This window comes from Zingiber officinale, chromosome 4B (genome assembly GCF_018446385.1).
Source record: "Zingiber officinale cultivar Zhangliang chromosome 4B, Zo_v1.1, whole genome shotgun sequence".
Taxonomy (NCBI): Eukaryota; Viridiplantae; Streptophyta; class Magnoliopsida; order Zingiberales; family Zingiberaceae; genus Zingiber; species Zingiber officinale.
In genome coordinates this window covers 82,513,930-82,535,067 of record NC_055993.1, presented here as the reverse complement: position 1 = coordinate 82,535,067, position 21,138 = coordinate 82,513,930, and the positions used below count along the sequence as shown (strand labels likewise).

The 21,138-nt window shown below is 32.8% G+C and overlaps 1 protein-coding gene across 1 annotated transcript; it reads left to right on the top strand.

Moving 5' to 3' along the window:
• Nucleotides 1-15,444: 15,444 nt before the first annotated feature.
• Nucleotides 15,445-19,369, top strand: LOC121975292 (probable inactive leucine-rich repeat receptor-like protein kinase At3g03770). The gene is made up of 7 exons (XM_042526863.1): nt 15,445-17,460; nt 17,551-17,684; nt 17,907-18,147; nt 18,217-18,428; nt 18,499-18,545; nt 18,619-18,730; nt 18,887-19,369. Exons 1-7 carry the CDS (start codon nt 16,116-16,118, stop codon nt 19,100-19,102), a joined length of 2,307 nt encoding a protein of 768 aa, XP_042382797.1. The 5' UTR covers nt 15,445-16,115; the 3' UTR covers nt 19,103-19,369.
• Nucleotides 19,370-21,138: the final 1,769 nt, after the last annotated feature.

Genomic DNA, 21,138 nt, shown 5'->3' with positions numbered 1-21,138 from the left:
AATTATTTTAAAAATCCTTTTAAAAATTATTTTAAAAATACTTTTAAAATTGTTTTTAAAAATTCTTTTAAAAATCCTTTAAAAATTATTTTAAAAAATCCTTTTAAAAATTATTTTATAAATCCTTTAAAAAATTATTTTAAAAATCTTTTAAAAATTATTTTAGATTGTTTTTTTAAAAAATTATTTTCTTAAATTATTTTTAAAATTCTTTTAGAAATTCTTTTAAAAATTATTTTAAAAAAATCCTTTAAAATCCTTTTAAAAACTTAGGCACTTAACTTAAAACTTAATCCTTAATTTTAAAAAATAATTAAATAAATTAAAATTTAATTAAGTTAAACTTTAATCTTAATTAAATAATTAATAAGTAAAACTTAATTGAGTTAAAACTCAATTATTAATCTAAACCTAACTTTAATCTAACCTTAATTAAGAACTTAGGTCAACATTAATTGAAAGCTTAATTTAACTAAAGATTTAACTTAACTTGATTAGTACCTTAATTTAACCTAATTAAGACATTAAATTTACTTTAATTCACTTTAAATTAATACATTAAAAAGTTAATTAAAATTTAATCTTAATTTAACTTAATCAATTTTAATTTCAACGTTAATCAAAATTTTTACTTATTTTAATTAAATCATAATTTATCTTAATTAAAGATTAACTCAAATTGTACATTAACTTTACTTAACTTTCACTACAAGAAAACAGGGCTTCAGAAACGGGTTTTTAAAATAAAAATAAAATCTGTTTCAGATTTATATAAATCAGAGATAGATTTAATATGGAATTATTAATTTGTTTCATTTTAGTAAATTATATATATTTTTTAAAAAAATTAAGACAGAATTTAAAAGAAACGAAATTACATATAAATTTTTATAAACAAAAATAAATATGAATTATAAACAGAATTTGAAACCGTATCATTTCTGTGACAAATTTTGTTTATAAATTAATTAAAAGTTAAAACGGAAATAAAATCTGTTTCAGATTTATATAAATCAGAGACAGATTTAATACAGAATTATTAATCCGTTTCATTTTAGTAAATTATATTTTTTTAAAAAAAATTAAGACAGAATTTAAAACAAATTTGAAACGAACATATAAATTTTTATAAACAAAAATAAATATGAATTATAAACAGAAGACTATATAATTTCTGTGACAAATTTCGTTTATAAATTAATTAAAAGTTAAAACGAAAATAAAATCTATTTCAAATTTATATAAATCAGATTTGTTACATAATAATTAATTTGTTTAACTTTAATGAAATATAATATTTGAAAAGAAATTTAAAACAAATTTTGATACGAAGCTATGTATAAATTTTATTAAAAAAATAAATATAGATTATAAACGGAATTTGTGATCGTTTAAATATTTTTAAACGAAAATAGAATTTGTTTTATATTTATATAAATCAGAGACATGAAATTGTAAATATATTCACTTTGATAAAATATAATATATGAAAAAACTTTAAGAAAGAATTTAAACCAAATTTAATATGAAATTATATATAACTTTTTATAAAGGAAAATAAATATGAATTAGGTTTTCTAACCCTTTCGCCTCGTCCTAATTTGGCTTTGGCTTTGGCTTTGGCTTTGTCTTTGGCTTTATCAGAGCAGGTACAAATTCTTTTTCCCCCGCCTCTGATTTTATTTTTCTCGTGCTTGGTGGCTATCTTTTACGGCTGCAAAGGTTGCTCGCAGCTGCGAGGTCGACCATAGTTGTGAGGGCGATCGCAACCACTTAAGGTTGTCTACAGTTGCTTCTCAAGGCCACAAGGTTCGCGACTTTTTCAATTAGCCCCCTCATGAGACCGTGAGATCGTCCACCCTATAGTCCCTGAATTCTTATTATTTTTATTGATTTTTACTAATAATTGTGAACTTTTATTGTAAAATACGGCAATAAAATAATAATAATAATAATAATAATAATAATAATAATAAAATAATAAGGTTTAATTGGGAAATAATCTTAACGGAATTTTTAGACATTTTTTAGGAATTTTTCGGAGCACGTAAGATGTAATTGGAGGAGACACATTTGCAGACTTGAGAAAAATCTATTTGGAATACCCAATTTAAGTAGGAGTTGATAAAAAAAATTACTTAGGTTTTAATTAAAATAAACCTAATTATCTAATTTAATTAATGGTTATAATTCCTCACCGTGCCCTATTCCTCCCTAATCGTCGAATCCTTCCTCACCTTATCTAGTCGCCGCGCCGATTCTTCCTCCTCTCTCACACCGTTTACTCTCTGCTCTTCTTCTTCTCCTCATCTTCTCCAACCGGTGCCCCTTTCTCTTCTTCCGCGTCATCTTCCTTCCTCTGCCGTCGTCTCCTCGTCGCGGAGGTCCTCACCACGCCGATTGTCACGAGAGCATCGCCAGCAGCAGTCCTTCTCTCCGCGAGACTCACCAACACCAAGCTCTCTCGGCTATCAGGCGGCCCGATCCTCTTCTACTTTTCCCCTTGCGTCTCTGCCCTAGATGCAGCCGACGTCATCACATCCGACCACAGTACCTGTAATTTTAGGCGGCTAGCGTCGCCGCCATCTCTTTCACCGGCTGCCACTTCTTCCTCTTCCATTTGCCACCGTCGGAGAGCTGAGTACACAGGAGAGTATGGTTGTTCTTCCGCGTATCAGCAGTTGCGAGGGGTTACCACGCGTTGCCCCCTTCAATTGTGCCGTGGCCATCCGGTCAGCCACAAGGAGGTATGAGATGTTGTCATCTCTATTCCTCTTCCCTGTTTGACAGCCGTCACAACTTATCAACAGATTGGCATCTTCTGGATTGCAGATCCATTGCTGCGGTGACCCCATTTGTGCTTGGATTTGTGCCACTGTCGTGTATCGGTGAATTCTGAGGCGGTGAGGGTTGTTGGACAGATTTACCATCGTCGGAAGAGCCACAAACTGCTGATAAGAGTATTAATCTGAACCTGATCAGATTTATTAGGTTGTTTCTTTTATCATGTTGGATGTGTATTATGTTTCTTATTGAATGCTTATATCAAACTTGATCTCCCTTAATTAGAATGCACGCACTTGGCTTTAATTGTTTCATGCACCCAACTTGTTTGATAAAATGTTCCGTAGTTAGGTTCTAATTTTTGCATGTCATGTGTTCATTTCACGTTCGGTGAAATGTCTCTTTCAATAGTTAGGTTCAATCTGATGCATCTTAGTTTACTTAACTCTTGCTTTGTATTGCTCTTTCAATTGTTAAGTTTTATGTCTTCATTTAAATTCAATTAGGTTAAGTTAGATTAGGTTTCTTTAATGCTTTAGGTTTTGTTCCATGCTTAGTTTCGTTAATTACTTCATGTTGACTATTATTTTCTGCAATTGTATTTTATTCATTAGGTTTGATTTCATAGTTGTTTTGCTATTTCAAATCTTAGTCTTAGAATCCAAAATTTTCTATTATCTTGTATTTGATTTTGTTATATGTACTTAGAGATTCTAAGTTTAAGATTCAAATTTGAAGAAAATCCTACTTAAGTATTTGTTCACACTGACCTAATTTTTATGATTTTGTGATGCCTATTGTTTCAGAGCCAAAAGAGTCTTCATGACTTGTTAATTCTTTAGTATTGACAACTATGGACTAATTAGTGGGTGATCATTGATATTGATTATGACTTTTGTATAATTTAAATTTATTTGTATTAAAAATTCTGATATTGTAAGACTTGTTTCATATTTTGATTTGTTAGATTTTCTCAACAAAATTGGTTGGTTCATTAATCTGTACAAGAGAAGCAATTTATCTCATGGAATTCGAAGACAGGGAGGGCAAAAAGAAGAAAATGAAGGCATGCATGTTATTAGCTCGAGGATAGAGGAACAAATTATTGAAAGAGAAAAAAAAACTTGTTATTATAGAGGAAAGAAAATCTCAAGGAGATGATTCGGAAATGATTCAAGAAATGGAATATACAAATCATTTATATCTAGGAAAATTTGATGTTTATAGTTTGATTATTGGTCAAATTTGTTTGGATAATGTAAATATTTATTTATTTTAATGTTAATTGTATAATACATTTGGAATTAGAAGTTATTTCTTTTTAATAATTTTAATTTATTTGAAATGAAGAATTATTTAAATATATTGATGAAAAATATAAAAATGTAATTTAATAATATTTAGTGATAAATTTAAAAATAAAATTATATACGGGTTTATAAATAGAATTGTAAACAGATTTATAAACAAGATTAATAACAGATTTAAAACAAAATTAGAGACAGAATTTACATTTGAAATTAATTTTATTTTGTTAACTTGAAACAGATTTATAAACAGTTTTTTCAACCGTTTCAAAAATTAGAGACGGAATATTTCCGTTTCAAAATTAGCTACGGGGCTTTCACTAACGGATTTTTGAGACGGAATATTCCGTCTCAAACTTTCTTTAGAGGCGGAAAAATGATTTTCAGAGACAGATTTTTTCATCTCTAAAGGCCTCTTTTCTTGTAGTGTTTATTTAATAACTTTAACAAATTCAACTCTAAATTAATACTGACTCTAAACTTAGTTAATCCTAATTTAACATAACTTAAGTTAAATCTAATCAAAACTTAAAGATGAAGTAAATAAAAAACTAATTAAAACTAATATTAGTCAATTAACTCAATCGATACAAAATTTAAAGTGTTTTAATGAAATAAGAATAAAATTACTAAATTAAGTTAAGTTAATGAATAAACTTGTGATAATGATTAACTATTACTGAGTTAGTAACAAAACTAATTAAAACTAATATTAGTCAATTAACTCAATCGATACAAAATTTAAAGTGTTTTAATGAAATAAGAATAAAATTACTAAATTAAGTTAAGTTAATGAATACACTTGTGATAATGATTAACTATTATTGAGTTAGTAACAAATCATTGCATTTAACTTAAAACTTAATTTTAACCTAATTAATTTAATCCAAAGTTAATTGTTTTAAGAATAATTAATTAATGATTAATTTAAATAATTAATCAAACTTAAATGAATAACTATAATAAATATGGAGAAATACTTTTGTAAATAATATATTTGCTGAATATAAGTATTACTGACTCTAATTCCCCTAAACACTCAGGTAAAACTTCTTATATCTAACAAAGATAATCAGAAGGTGACAGGATAAGGCCTTAAAATTTAATATACCCAAATCCTAGTACGAATTAAGGAGTGTTAAATTAAAAGCGAATGTTAACTTAAGGAGGATAATATTTGAAAACTATTTTTAAATGTATCATCTTTTCAAAAGGTTTTTGTGCTATTTTTTAACTGATATCTTAAAATTTACTTAAATATCTGTTTACTGTCTTGTCTTTAAAGTTTTCAAAGAATATAGTTAAAAAATTACTTTAAAAAATATTTTAAAAATACTTGTATCATCTAAAAAGTTTGTTTTCAAACCATATTTAAAAATTTATTTTAAAAATTACTTTAAAAACTTTTTTTGAAAGTTGCCTCGAAAATGTTCTGCAAAAATACTTTAGAAATCATTTTGAAAATTAGTTTTAAAATATTTGGAAAAGTTATTTTGTTTAAAAAGTTACCTTTGAAATGTTAAAAAAAATACTTTTGAAATATTTAAAAAATTACTTGTAAAATTCTCATAAAAATTATCCTTGCAAAATATTTTTTTTGAAAAAGTTAAATATTTCAAAATATTTTTCTTGATAATTTATTTTTTAATATTTTTTTTACAAAATCAGTATATAATATCATTTGAATACTATTGTATAAATTATTTTTAAAACATTTAATCCTCCCTAAAATGAACCTAAGTCTTTCCCTTTGTAAAGTTTTTATTTGAAAGCATTGCTGGTAAAAGTATTTGGTTTTTAAAGACCTTGTTTCAAAATTCCTTGAAATACACCTTTATTTAATTATTTATGTCTTATGCGTTTATTTTTTGATGCATACTAAAGGGGGAGGATACTGAGTTAGGTTAGAAAAATCAACTCACTTTAAAAAATTTTATGCTTAACACTTTAGACATTTCATGCTTAATGCTTATCTGCATTTGTTTTTCTAACTTTAACGCAGATTGTCATTAGATCAAAAATGAGGAGATTGTTGGTGTAGATTGTACTAATAATTTAGTTTTGATGTATGATAAATAGGTAAAGTTAGATGTGGTGTTTGTTTAACATTTCTACCTAGTGTGCAGGAGTTTTGACTGGTCTAAAGGACTTGACACCAAGCTGAAATCTAACTAGGTCCATGGGACCCGGTAGCTGGTGCGAAGTCCAGATAGGTTTACGGAACTCGACATCTGGCGGGAAGTCCAGTTGGGTTTGCGGACCTGACAATTGACAGAAAGACCTGGTGGCTCAAAGATAAGTCAAGCGACTATAGTTGGTAAGTGGAGGTAAGCAACTGGAGGAGATATCCAGTGAGGACACTTTAGTCTATCCTATTGGTCATTATCACCCATTCGTGGTTGAGAGAGTCTTTAGTGACCATCGGTATATACCCTGTCTGCCCATGGGGCTATCCGTGGTAAAGCGTTCTCCCACAGATAGTGACTAGTTATTTACCATGTCTGCCCACGGGACCATCCGTGATAGAACGTTCTCTCACAGACAGAGACTAGTCATTTACCTTGACTGTCTACGAGACCATCCGTAGTAGAGTATTCTCCTGTAGTCAGTGTTTATTATATACTTGCTATATGTCGGTCATTTATTTGTTCATGTAGGTTTGGCGGTACTGTATGTACTCTTGATTTGTTGGTTATTCTTGGTTGAGCAGGTTAGTGAGGTGCTATGTTAATGATTATACTTTTAGTTAACTGGTGATTATGTTGAGACACCTATGTTGGTAAGTAAGTATTTTACTTGAGATTATATTCTTTGATCTCTTGTCAGTATACTATCTATGCACTATTTTTTTTCTATCCACTGAGTATATATTTTTTTATACTCACTATCTATTATTTTTCTTTAATCCTCCAGGTTAACAGATAGATGATGTGTGCCGCTCAGATGTCCTGGCTGCCAGTCCCACTCAAGTTCATATTTTTGAGTTTGAATTTCTATATGAGTTGTTACTTTACTTTCCGCTGCTTATACTCACTATCTATTATTTTTCTTTAATCCTCCAGGTTAACAGATAGATGATGTGTGTCGCTCAGATGTCCTGGCTGCCAGTCCCACTCAAGTTCATATTTTTAAGTTTGAATTTCTATATGAGTTGTTACTTTACTTTCCGCTGCTTATAGTTTGGGTTTCCTCTTTGTATCGAATGTTTATGTCGTTGGCTATGCTTTTGTTAACTTAATATATTCATATGTGCATGCATACATACACGCATTATCATTATTGCTATTTGTGACTTGGTGTTATTATATTTCATTGGTGTTTTATATTGGCTTGAATTGGTTTGATATCGTATTTCCTATATTATCAATAGACCAAGCTCGCCTAGGCGAGTGCCGTGGGCACCCGGGCGGTCCGAGCGCCCAGAGTCGATCCAGGCATCAGGACCTAAAATTCTTCCAAAAGATGATGTAGAATGGGCCTATATAAAGGCCTTCGACCAGGAGCTTCATTGGTGTTAACTTTAATCAATAGCTCTATCCCGAGAAAATGGTGCAATGGATCACAAGACATTGAAATTATCTACATAGCAACAGTTTTGTGTCAAATACTGCTACTCACCGTTTTTATTGCTTAACTTCTAGGAATAATTTTCAAATCGCTAACAACATTTTATATAAAGTGCTGCTATAAACCATTCTCTCTTCTAATGGATAAGAATTAGTGCGGCAATAAACCACTTATATTCTCTCCTCTAATGGGTAATGCCCCTAGGGCATAACACAGATGGTGGACGCATAACATCTCTAGTGTAATGGTCAGGAGTCGATTACCAGGAACTGATGACCTGTGGTCACCCACCATACGTTTAACATCTGTGTATCTACATTTACCTTCTTTCATATCCATAGGGTCGACACGAGGAACTCGCTAAGGTAGCGGATCTATTTGTTTTCTAATGGATAAGAATTGATATGTAAACTATACCTGTTTCAAACGGCACTCGTCTAAATTATAGTAGTACATAAATAAATAATATAAAAAATTTTGTAAAAAATTAAAAAAGAAAAACGTGTAATTTTTTTTAAAAAAATAGAAAAGACTGTAAAAAAATTTAAAATAAAAATCGTGTAAATAATAAAAAAGGAAATATATTTAAAAATATAAAAGGGAAAACGTGTAAAAATTTAAAATAGGAAAAATGTGTAAAAAAATTTTAAAAAAAAGAATAGCGTGTAAAAAATTAAAAAAAGGAAAATCGTGTAAATAATAAAAAAAGGGAATACGTGTAAAAAATATTAAAAAAATAAAAACATTTAAAAAATAAAAAGGAAAAAATCAATGATTGACTAGATCGTACTATTGTCATTTATTCAGTATTATTGATAATGGAAGATTTGTAGAGCATGTTTTGCTTAATTGGAAAGGGGATTACCACCATATGAAAGCTAATCGTGACAGTCGAATATCTAAATTTCTCACATCATCTAACACCTTTAGTTGTTCCACGCTGGCAATCCGAGTGACGACTCATTAAATAAAATCATGTGAAAACCCTACCCATCTAGCATCCATCGTTGCTGCTATTTTTTTCCCCGTCGAATAGCTTCGATCTCTTGTGATGAGTTTGACGACAGTGGGGGCGACGACGACTAAGAGTGGTCATAGCAAGGCCAAGGGGACGAAGGTTGTTTCTTGGTTGCAGAAGGTTGGCCTCCAGTTCCCAATGGGGTGCATCACTCACTACCTCGGGGTCGATCGATACTCTTAGCGCGTTGGTTCTGGTGCACCGGTCTCTCTCTATAGTCCTCGAGTACATAGATGATGACGTAAGCTTCGTTGTTTTGTTCTTTCACTAGGGATCCCCTTCTCTAACTAAATTTATATTTCTTTATTGTTCAAGGTGTTAGAGTTGGCAAAAAATGACGCGTCATCCCAAAACACATTCAATTGCTCATGAAAAACAATCAGGAGTTTGGCAGGCTCCTAGCGTGTGAGATGATTTCCAATGATGGGCCATGCCCAACATCCATCGGGCTTTACTGCCCAAGAAGCAAGGCGGAGGTAAGAGTAAACCAGAGATCAGATCACCCTCACAAGAATTCTAGGCTTTTTTTGTTCATCTTAATGATTTGATTGTAAAAGAATTTTTAGAGTTGTAATTAAAAACATCTTTTAATTTTAGTATTCGCAAGTATCTAATCTCAAATCATATTGATTTATTCATCATCAGGAACATGATAATTTTGATTTACATAATTGATCAAGTAGCTTAATTCGTAAAATTATTTAGATCACTTCTAATCAATCAATAGGTTGTACTTTTAAGCATAGTTTAAAACAAATCTAAAATTTCTAACATCAATTTTGAAATTACTCTTATTTTAATGACATGTAAGCGCACGGGTTCAAGAGTGGTTTGTAGTGCTCTTAAAGCATTTAATAATGCTCCTTTATCCATGACATTTAGAAGTGGTTTGAAATCACTCATATATTGTGAAAACTGTTATTAAACCTTATGAGTTCTAGAGCAATTTGAACCGCTCTTATATTTCTAGCTTTAATAACGTTTTGAAGTACTCCTATACCCATGACATTTAGAAGTGGTTTGAACCGCTTCTAAATTTCTAGCATCAATAGTGTTTGGAAATCGCTCTTATATTCATGGAGTGTAGGAGCGGTTTAAAATTGTTCTTACACCTAAAGGGTTGTAGAGCAGTTTAAACCGCTCCTGGATTTATACCTATAGAAGCGGTTTGAAACCATTGTTATATGCACAATGTGTAAGATTGGTTTCAAACCATACCTACATAGAATAATAGGAGCGGTTTTTCACCTTGTACCAACAGTTACAAAAACCACTACTATAGGATATAGGGACGGCAACAAGAGGAGCAGTTTTACAACCGTTGGTAAAAGTGTAGGAACGCTTGAAAACCCCTTTTAAAAGTAAAAAAAAAAACCGCTCTTATATGGGTGTTTTTTTTGTAGTGAAAATAAACTTTCTAGATGATACAAGTATTTTTAAAACATTTTTTAAAGTATTTTTTTAACTATATTCTTTGAAAACTTTAAAGACAAGACAGTAAACAAATATTTAAGTAAGTTCTAAGATATCAGTTAAAAAATAGCACAAAAACCTTTTGAAAAGATGATATATTTAAAAATAGTTTTCAAATATTATCCTCCTTAAGTTAACATTCGCTTTTAATTTAACACTCCTTAATTCGTACTAGGATTTGGGTATGTTAAATTTTAAGGCCTTAGCCTGTCACCTTCTGATTATCTTTGTTAGATATAAGAAGTTTTACGTGAGTGTTTAGGGGAATTAGAGTCAGTAATACTTATATTCAACAAATATATTATTTACAAAAGTATTTCTCCATACTTAGTATAGTTATTCATTTAAGTTTGATTAATTATTTAAATTAATCATTAATTAATTATTCTTAAAACAATTAACTTTGGATTAAATCAATTAGGTTAAAATTAAGTTTTAAGTTAAATGCAATGATTTGTTACTAACTCAATAATAGTTAATCATTATCACAAGTTTATTCATTAACTTAAGTTAATTTAGTAATTTTATTCTTATTTCATTAAAACACTTTAAATTTTGTATCGATTGAGTTAATTGACTAATATTAGTTTTAATTAGTTTTGTTACTAACTCAGTAATAGTTAATCATTATCACAAGATTATTCATTAACTTAACTTAATTTAGTAATTTAATTCTTATTTCATTAAAACACTTTAAATTTTGTATCGATTGAGTTAATTGACTAATATTAGTTTTAATTAGTTTTTTATTTACTTCATCTTTAAGTTTTGATTAGATTTAACTTAAGTTATGTTAAATTAGGATTAACTAAGTTTAGAGTCAGTATTAATTTAGAGTTGAATTTGTTAAAGTTATTAAATAAAGTTAAGTAAAGTTAATGTACAATTCGAGTTAATCTTTAATTAAGATAAATTATGATTTAATTAAAATAAGTAAAAATTTTGATTAACGTTGAAATTAAAATTGATTAAGTTAAATTAAGATTAAGTTTTAATTAACTTTTTAATGTATTAATTTAAAAAAAATATTTATAATAATTAGTGGATAAATGAGAATATGAAAACAATAGTATAAAAATTGATAACAAAAGATAAAAATTGTGAAAGAAATAAAATTTAAAGAGAAATAATCTATTTTAATATTAAATATGTTTTTATTTAAAAAATTAAACATAAAAATGCTATGTCCAAATTTTTTAAAAAATTATAAAAAATTAATAATAAGTATAACTAATAAATATTTTTAATTTATTAGTGAAACCTAACTTACATTAGTAAAAAAAATTAAATATTACCGTTCAAATCTAATTTTGATAAATAATAAATTAAATATTACCGAAAAAATAAATTTGGTTAGTAAAAAATTATATATTACCTGTTAAATTTAACTTTGATTATAAAAACAAATTAAATATTACCAACCAAAGTTTGAATGATTTGATAGCGGTTTATAGCAACATTTTACACAAAACGATATTAAAAGTATTCAGTATGAATGATTTGATAATTGTTCTTAGAAGTTAGAGCAATAAAAGTGATTAGTAGCAACATTTGACATAGAACCATTGCTAAAATTACGTAATATCAGAAGTTTCAAAATTATTTCTAATATTTATATCATTAGGAGCGGTTTACAGCGATGGTTTATTCAAATTGATGTTAAAACTATATAATAAGAGCACTTTGAAAATTAATTCTAAAACAATGGAGCAATAGAAGCCTTTTATAATGGCACTTTACACAAAATGATGTTAAAAGTATTTAGTAGGAATAGTTTGATAATTGTTCTTAAAAGTTAGAGCAATAGAAACAGTTAGTAGCAGTGTTTGACATAGAACCATTGTTAAAGATACCCAATATCAGTAGTTTCAAGATTGCTTCTAAAAGTTATATCATTAAGAGTGGTTTATAGCGGCGGTTTAATCAAATTAGTGCTAAAGCTATTCAACAAGAGTGGTTGCAAAACCGTTCTGAAAAGGTAAGACAATAGAAACGATTTAGTTCAAATTAATTTTGTTGTTAGATTTCCAAGAGCGGTGTTACAATCGCTCCTAATAAACCGCTTCTATATGAGTGTTTTTTTTAGTGTTTCAAACCATATTTAAAAATTTATTTTAAAAATTACTTTAAAAACTTTTTTTGAAAGTTGCCTCGAAAATGTTCTGCAAAAATACTTTAGAAATCATTTTGAAAATTAGTTTTAAAATATTTGGAAAAGTTATTCTGTTTAAAAAGTTACCTTTGAAATGTTAAAAAAAATACTTTTGAAATATTTAAAAAATTACTTGTAAAATTCTCATAAAAATTATCCTTGCAAAATATTTTTTTTTGAAAAAGTTAAATATTTCAAAATATTTTTCTTGATAATTTATTTTTTAATATTTTTTTTACAAAATCAGTATATAATATCATTTGAATACTATTGTATAAATTATTTTTAAAACATTTAATCCTCCCTAAAATGAACCTAAGTCTTTCCCTTTGTAAAGTTTTTATTTGAAAGCATTGCTGGTAAAAGTATTTGGTTTTTAAAAATCTTGTTTCAAAATTCCTTGAAATACACCTTTATTTAATTATTTATGTCTTATGCGTTTATTTTTTGATGCATACTAAATCGGGAGGATAGTGGGTTAGGTTAGAAAAATCAACTCACTTTAAAAAATTTTATGCTTAACACTTTAGACATTTCATGCTTAATGCTTATCTGCATTTGTTTTTCTAACTTTAACGCAGGTTGTCATTAGATCAAAAATGGGAAGATTGTTGGTGTAGATTGTACTAATAATTTAGTTTTAATGTATGATAAATAGGTAAAGCTAGATGTGGTGTTTGTCTAACATTTCTACCCAGTGTGCAGGAGTTTTGACTGGTCTAAAGGACTTGACACCAAGCTAAAATCTAACTAGGTCCATGAGACCCGATAGCTGTTGCGAAGTTCAGATAGGTCTACGGAACCCGACATCTGGCGGGAAGTCCAGTTGGGTCTGCGGACCTGACAATTGGCAGAAAGACCTGGTGGCTCAAAGGCAAGTCAAGCGACTATAGTTGGTAAGTAGAGGTAAGCAACTGGAGGAGAGATCCAGTGAGGACACTTTAGTCTATCCTGTTGGTCATTATCTCCCATTCGTGGTTGAGAGAGTCTTTAGTGACCATTGGTATATACCCTGTCTGCCCACGGGGCTATCCGTGGTAGAGCGTTCTCCCGCAGACAGTGACTAGTTATTTACCATGTCTGCCCACGGGACCATCCGTGATAGAACGTTCTCCCGCAAACAAAGACTAGTCATTTACCCTGATTGTCTACGGAACCATCCGTAGTAGAGTATTCTCCTGTAGTCAATGTTTATTATATACTTGCTATATGTCGGTCATTTATTTGTTCATGTAGGTTTGGCGGTACTATATGTACTCTCGATTTGTTGGTTATTCTTGGTTGAGCAGGTTAGTGAGGTGCTATGTTATTGATTATACTTTTAGTTAACTGGTGATTATGTTGAGACACCTATGTTGGTAAGTAAGTATTTTACTTGAGATTGTATCCTTTGATCTCCTGTCAGTATACTATCTATACACTATTTTTTTCTATCCATTGAGTATATTTTTTTTTATACTCACTATCTATTATTTTTCTTTGATCCTCCATGTTAACAGATAGATGATGTGTGTCGCTCAGATGTCCTGGCTGCCAGTCCCACTCAAGTTCAGATTTTTGAGTTTGAATTTCTATATGAGTTGTTACTTTACTTTCCGCTGCTTATAGTTTGGGTTTCCTCTTTGTATCGAATGTTTATGTTGTTGGTTATGCTTTTTGTTAACTTAATATAGTCACATGTGTATGCATACATACACGCATTATCATTATTGCTATTTGTGACTTGGTGTTATTATATTTCATTGGTGTTTTATGTTGGCTTGAATTGGTTTGATATCGTATTTCCTATATTGTCAATAGACCAAGCTCGCCTAGGCGAGTGTCGTGGGCACCCGGGCGGTCCGAGCGCCCAGAGTCGATCCAGGCATCAGGACCTAAAAATTCTTCCAAAAGATGATGTAGAATGGGCCTATATAAAGGCCTTCGACCAGGAGCTTCAGAATAACAACTACTACGACTTTCACTCTTGCTCAGTGCCCAGGAAAAGCTCTTGCGATGCTGTGGCGCTCCTCTGACAACCGACGATCAAGATTTTGTTACTTTCTCTGTTATCAGTAACATTGTTTGTTAATTCTTGTACTTAACTTTTGTAATCATTCGAGCTATTAGTGGATTACTCAATGAAATCACTTGACGAGTGCGGACCTTGGAGTAGGAATCGTCGAAGGCTCTGTACCAAGTAAAACTTGACGCTGTTAGCGTTATCTTTTATTCTTCCGCTACGTACCTATTTTTAGTCGTGATTTTTCAACGAACGCTATTTATCCCTCCTCTAGCGTCTTTCCAGTCCTACACTTAATACACATGAAAGCTTCTACTACCATCCACATCATATACCGTTCGACATTATTTTCTTATATCACACATATTAAATCCTTAATCGGTCTATCAGTTATATGAACATGATAAATCCATATTGTAACAATTATAATTCAACTATAATTTCATAATCGTTATAATATTATAACAGTTATGATTTCGTAATTATTATAATATGAACCTATCATATTTGATGGTCGATTTAAGATTCAATGTATATGATAGGAGATAATAATATAGTTGAGGATAATTATATTATTTTATAAAGAGATAGATGAATATTAGAATTATTTTGATAAATAAAAATGGAAAAAGGTATGATTATTAAAAAAAGAATGTTCTTTTATTATTTTTAATATTCTGTATTTTTTATAACTTAGAACTTAGTTTTAAAATTTAAATTATAATATTTAAATTAAAAAATTTAAAAAAGTACGAGGATAACCACCCTTATGTATACATACATTAAATTTTTGCAAAAGGGACCGATTCAATTCTGCCTTCCAACTGACGGTCAATTCAAATATGGAGACGGAGACAGAAGATTTGTAATATTTACTATAAATTTTTGCAAAAGGGATTTATTATGGTGGCAGGGACCGCACTCCCTTCCTCCTCCCCTTTTCTTTCAGAAATTCTTTATTTATTATAGCAGATAAATTTACTGTCCGCTAAGGATGGTGGCCCTTCAGCTGTCGCTGAGTTTTGTCCCTGTTCACTTACTGAAATACTATAGTTATGAAGCTATCTTCTCTTTTATCTTGAATCTCTAGTTTAGCAAAAGAATAACATCCATCACATGCAGCATCTCTAACTAGCTGTGTGTGTGTGTTTTAACAAAATCATATCCTTTTCAATTCCATGAACTTGGGATTTTTTACAAATTGTTGATCATCAGATTAGCTATTTGAGATTTTGAGATTGATCGCATAGAATTGATCAAATTTTTAACCCAAAGACGAGACTTTTACTGGCAAATTGTCACCTGCTCGCTGCTGCTCCTGCTGCTGCTCTGGTCGTCGCTGCAGTGCTCTGCTCTGCCAGCTCCCACTGGTCGTGGTGGTGGTGGTTGCTCATACCCATCTCACCTCTCTCCATTGATGGCGAGAGACGAATACCTGTCTTCTTGGGCGGAACCCATGTGCCCTCTTTATTGCACACGTAGCCGCGTTTGTCCATTTCCTGCGTGGTCGGTCCTTTCCCGTGCTGCTGCTCTCGTCGCAGCGCAGGCGAGAAAGATTCCCCTTTCCCTTTCATTTCGCCGCAGTTTTCTCGGTGCGCTGTGCTCGAGTTCTTCTGGAGCCGGAGTTCGCAGTGTCAAAATCTCTCCTTGCGGCATTCCGGTGTGGAATTCGAGGCGTTCTGCTGTCGATTTTGGTCGAAAAGTCGCGTTGTTCCAGTGAAGTTAAAGCTCCTGCCGCCGTCTCCGCCGCCGCTTTCTTGCTCCCTATGCCACTCTAAATAGATCAGTGAAATCGCCATTACTTTCTGGGAAATGGCACCTTTTTGCTTGTCCCTAACAACCTTCTTGCTCTTGTTCCCTCTATCGGAGCAAATTCAACCACCACACACACAGTTACTGCTGCAGATGAGGAAGCAACTTGAGTACCCAAATCTGCTCGATGCTTGGAACACCACCGACGATCTCTGTTACTCACCTTCTTCCCCAAACCTAAGCGTCACTTGCAATGGAAGCTCAGTCACAGAGCTCAAGATTGTGGGCGACAAGCTCGCGAAGCCCGGCGAGTATGATTGTCGCTCAGTCCCAGGGAAGACACTGTCCGCAGCCTTCGTCGTCGATTCCTTCGTCACAACTCTGGCCAGGCTGACCACGCTGAAAGTTCTTATCTTGGCTTCTTTAGGGATCTGGGGGCCTCTTCCAGCCAAGATTCACCGACTGTATTCGCTCGAACTACTCGATCTGAGCTCTAATTTCTTGTGCGGTTCCATTCCTCCTAAGATTTCTGCCATGGCAAAGCTTCAGACGATCTCCCTTGACGGAAACCATTTCAATGGCACAGTTCCAGATTGGTTTGCATCATTAGCAAACCTCACACTCGTGAGCTTGCAGAGAAATAGCCTCGCCGGGCCGATCCCCGATTCGATAGGGAGAATTAGCAAACTCACCGGACTTGTTTTGTCCGGCAATAGTATTTCCGGTGAAATCCCTGATCTTAGTAGGCTAAACAATCTCGAGTTGTTGGATTTGAGGGATAACAATTTAAATTCTGAGCTGCCAGACATGCCGACTCGTCTGGTTACAGTCTTGCTTAGCAAGAACTCACTGGCCGGTGAGATTCCACCGCAATTTGGGCGATTGGATCGGCTTCAGCACCTCGATTTATCGTTTAACTTACTGGAGGGCACTCCACCTGCTGCTTTGTTCTCTTTGCCAGACATAAACTATTTGAACCTCGCGTCTAACTCGCTCAGTGGATCACTGCCGGACAGTTTAACTTGCAGTGGTCAACTTGGATTTGTCGACATGTCTACTAACAGGCTCAGCGGTCAATTACCGTCTTGTTTGATCTCCAATTCTAATAAGATTGTTTTAAACTTCAGTTGGAACTGTCTGTCCGTTGATACTCAGCATCAGCATGATTCTGAATTCTGCCATTTGAGTTCCACGAATGAGATGGATTCCAGAAAGAAGAACAGGCCGCCATTGGTTGTTGTTATTGTCGGTGGAATTCTCTTTGTGATGGTATTGGCTTTGTTAGTTCTTGTTATGTCTCGAAGAAGAAACTGTCATCGAGCAGTAGTAGAACAAGGAGTATCGCTAAAGCCAGCACCAGATAATTCAGCTGCAGGAATATCATCTGAGCTTCTTGCCAATGCAAGTGAGTAACATGCTACTGGTTTGCTTCAATTTGCTTCTTTTCGTCTAATGCTCGACGAAAAATGAATAGATAATTACCATTCTTTTTCAGGGTTTATTTCTGAAACAATGAAGCTTGGAACACAAGAATTGCCATTGCATCGGGCATTTTCCTTGGAGGAATTGAAAGAAGCCACAAACAATTTCGAGCAATCAGCATTCATTGGTGAGGGATCGATCGGCAAGGTGCTTATATAGCAAACTTTAAAATCTTGCATTTATCCATGATCCAAGAATTGTTCTTGTTCCCTTCAATCTTCTTTTGCTTGCATTTGATCATCAAGTTAAATAAGAATATGTTTCTATCAAATGGGTTTTGATGATAGACTAAGTCGCAGTTCTAAAGATTGATTTAGAAACTCGAATTGTGGGTAGTCAGAATTGTACCATGCTGTGTCTTTGTTTCAGTTGTACAAAGGGAGATTGGACAATGGAATCCTTGTGGCTATACGATGCTTGGCATTGTTCAAGAAGTACTCGATTAGAAATCTGAAGCTGCGGTTGGATCTGCTATCGAAACTTCGCCATCCCCACTTGGTCTGCCTCTTGGGCCACTGCATTGATACAGATCAAGACGATTCTAGTGTCAACAGAGTCTTCCTCATCTATGAATATGTCTCTAATGGAGATCTCCGCGCACATTTGTCTGGTAAAAAAAAGCTCCATAAACATTCCCGGTGATCACCGATGAACTTATTTACCGTGTTTCTGTCCGCAGAACACAGCCCTGAGAAGGCGCTTAAGTGGTCAGATAGACTAGCAGTTTTGATAGGCATCGGAAAGGCAGTCCACTTCTTACACACCGGAGTAATTCCAGGCTTCTTCAACAATAGACTGAAAGCAAACAATATCTTACTCGATGAACATTTGATAGCTAAAGTGAGTGACTATGGGCTATCGATTATAACAGAAGAAATCTACAAGCACGAGGTTGGTTTCTAAGTTAACAGAATCGACAATTATGCATTGATGCTAATGAGATTGTGCCTCCTACCCGCAGGCAAATGCAGAATGTCGAAAACCTACTTACCGAAGATCGCCGTATCTGTGAGTATATATCTACAGCTACTTACAGTTTCAGATAATTGTTCTTGATCTGAATGTTCATTCTTCTTGGAAGGGAAATGGCACACTTGGAAGATGATGTTTATTCGTTCGGTTCCATTTTACTAGAAGCACTTATGGGGCCGGCACTTTTGAAGAAAGGTGCTGAACATTGCCTAAAGGAACTGGTAAGCTTATGAAACTAGAAACATGCAGCTAGATTCGGTAGTTAGGCTAAATGAAACTAGAACCAAACCATAAACTCTAACCTTTGTCATTCCGATCACAAGATATCGAGATTGTTTACTACTTTTTGCCGATCATGATCATACTCGTGTTAGCAGGCCATGTTATCGACTAACCAGATGGACCAAAGCAGCATTCTTGATCCGGTTGTAGCCTCTTCCTCGCAAGAGTCTCTATCGATCACGATTTCTATCACAACCAAGTGCATGTCCCGGGAGTCTTCTCGCCCCTCGATAGAGGATGTGCTGTGGAACCTGCAATATGCTGCACAGGTCCAGGCCACGGCCGACGGGGACCAGAGCCGGGCCACCTAATTGTCATCTAAACTAGGACAGTAACAAAAAAAAATGATGAATCAGGTAACACCGAACCTAGAGAAAAAATCTATGTAAATTGCGAACTAGGACAGGAACAAAAAGATGATGCCAAAAGGGGTGTCATTCCTTGTTCATGCATTTCAAAAAAAAAAGTCCTCACTAGATTATTCTTGTGATTTTATTTATACATCTGAATGTTTTTGTAACAAATGTTGGTCATCTTCAACTTAGGAAATGGAGGTAGTTTTAGCTGTTTATATCATCTCTCTCACATGTTTTGATTTTATATCAATTTTCATTTTTCTTGTTTTTATTAAAAAAAATCAACACCACAATTTTTTTAGTCAAAATCTTAATATTTCTGATGGAAAAGCACTATTGAATTTTGCGAGATTGATAAGACTGCAAATAAATCAAACATCCATCCATAAATAAATTTGATGTTAGATTTTGTAAGATTTTATCTATTGATTCAATAATAATAATAATAATAATATTATTATTATTATGTATTATTATTATTATGTTTGAATATCCCATTAAATTAAATGAATAATTTTAAATACATATAAGTTCTACTCATTAATGTATGTTCATGCGGTTATGAATAATTATATTTATCAATAAATTCATATTGATGTGATAAATAAATAAACTTTCAAAATTAAAAAATAATTTTTTATTATCAAACTCAATAACCAATCAAAATGACAACTCGACTTTTTTGGTAATATGAAATTTCAAAAAAGGATTTATTTTATGCAGGTTATCTTATTTTGCAAGAGACTATTTTTGAGATTCAAATCCGTGACCTCTAGGCCACACGATAACAACGATAGTAATTTTATCGTTACATTTAATCAAAGAAGTTTAAAAATATAAAAATTTTAAATAATTTGAACAATCATTTCAATAACTTAATTTATTTTAAACTCAACTTACCTTGCTCAATTATGTTATCAGACAAATTTGAACATCCTTGTGGCAAAAAGGGCAAATAGGCTCTCCCCCAGTACCCCCGTCAATTTGTCCTAGGACCAACACGGAGGAGGTAAATCACGGGCGACTACTAGTCTTTGGAATAGTAACTAGTACATAAGGGAGGTATTTACCTCGGCTTTTGTCGAGATTCGAACCCTAGACCTCATTGTGGCAATACCTCATGCGCTAGCCACTAGACCCATCCGAGGGGACGTCAAATTTGAACATCATGTGGCATAGTTTAACTGCCCTTGACTCGATTATCTTATCAAATAAATTTCAATACCAACGAATGAAGCTCGGTTGATTTACAACCCTAAACATAGACTCAAAGCACCTTTATGAATCGTAACAACTGCATCTAGTAACCATGGAAACGATTATGCATGCCATCTATACATGAAAAACAATACGAACAAATTCTGAATAGACAAACACACACAGCAATAAAAAGGGAAAACACAAGGAACAAAAACTGCTACATGGATGAAGGATCACAGACGAGGCAGACCAAGAGGAGAATGGCAGAGCAGGTGGCCTCTTCTTCCTCGCCGAAGCTACTCCTCTTGAACTTGCACACCTTGTGCAGCCTCACGGCCGCCTCCTTCTTACCGACCGTAACTGGCTCCTTCCTCTTCACCGCTTCGTCGCTCCACTGGTTTTGTTGCTTGCTTCTCCTCCTCGTGGATTCCTGCCTCCTCAGCTTGGACACCATTTTTGGCCTTGTTGGGCAACAGAGCACAGGAAGCAGAGTGAGGTTTGTGCATGGGAAAGGAAGAAGCTCACAGTTGAGGGGCTTTTGTATTGCAGCAAAAGGTGATGCTCTCATGCGAAAGAGAGGTACAGGACTCGTGGAGTTGAGAAATAATATTGGTGCCATGGATTATTCATTAGTTTAATCGGGTTATATTAAAAATTAACTATTTCAATCATATGCGTTTGAGTTTTGACTTGGAAGGATGGAGGGAATTGCTGTCTTTCTGTCGTTTACTAGGGAGGAATGGTGGGTGGAAATAAAGTTGAATGGCTAGTTTATCTCTTTGCTTAAAATA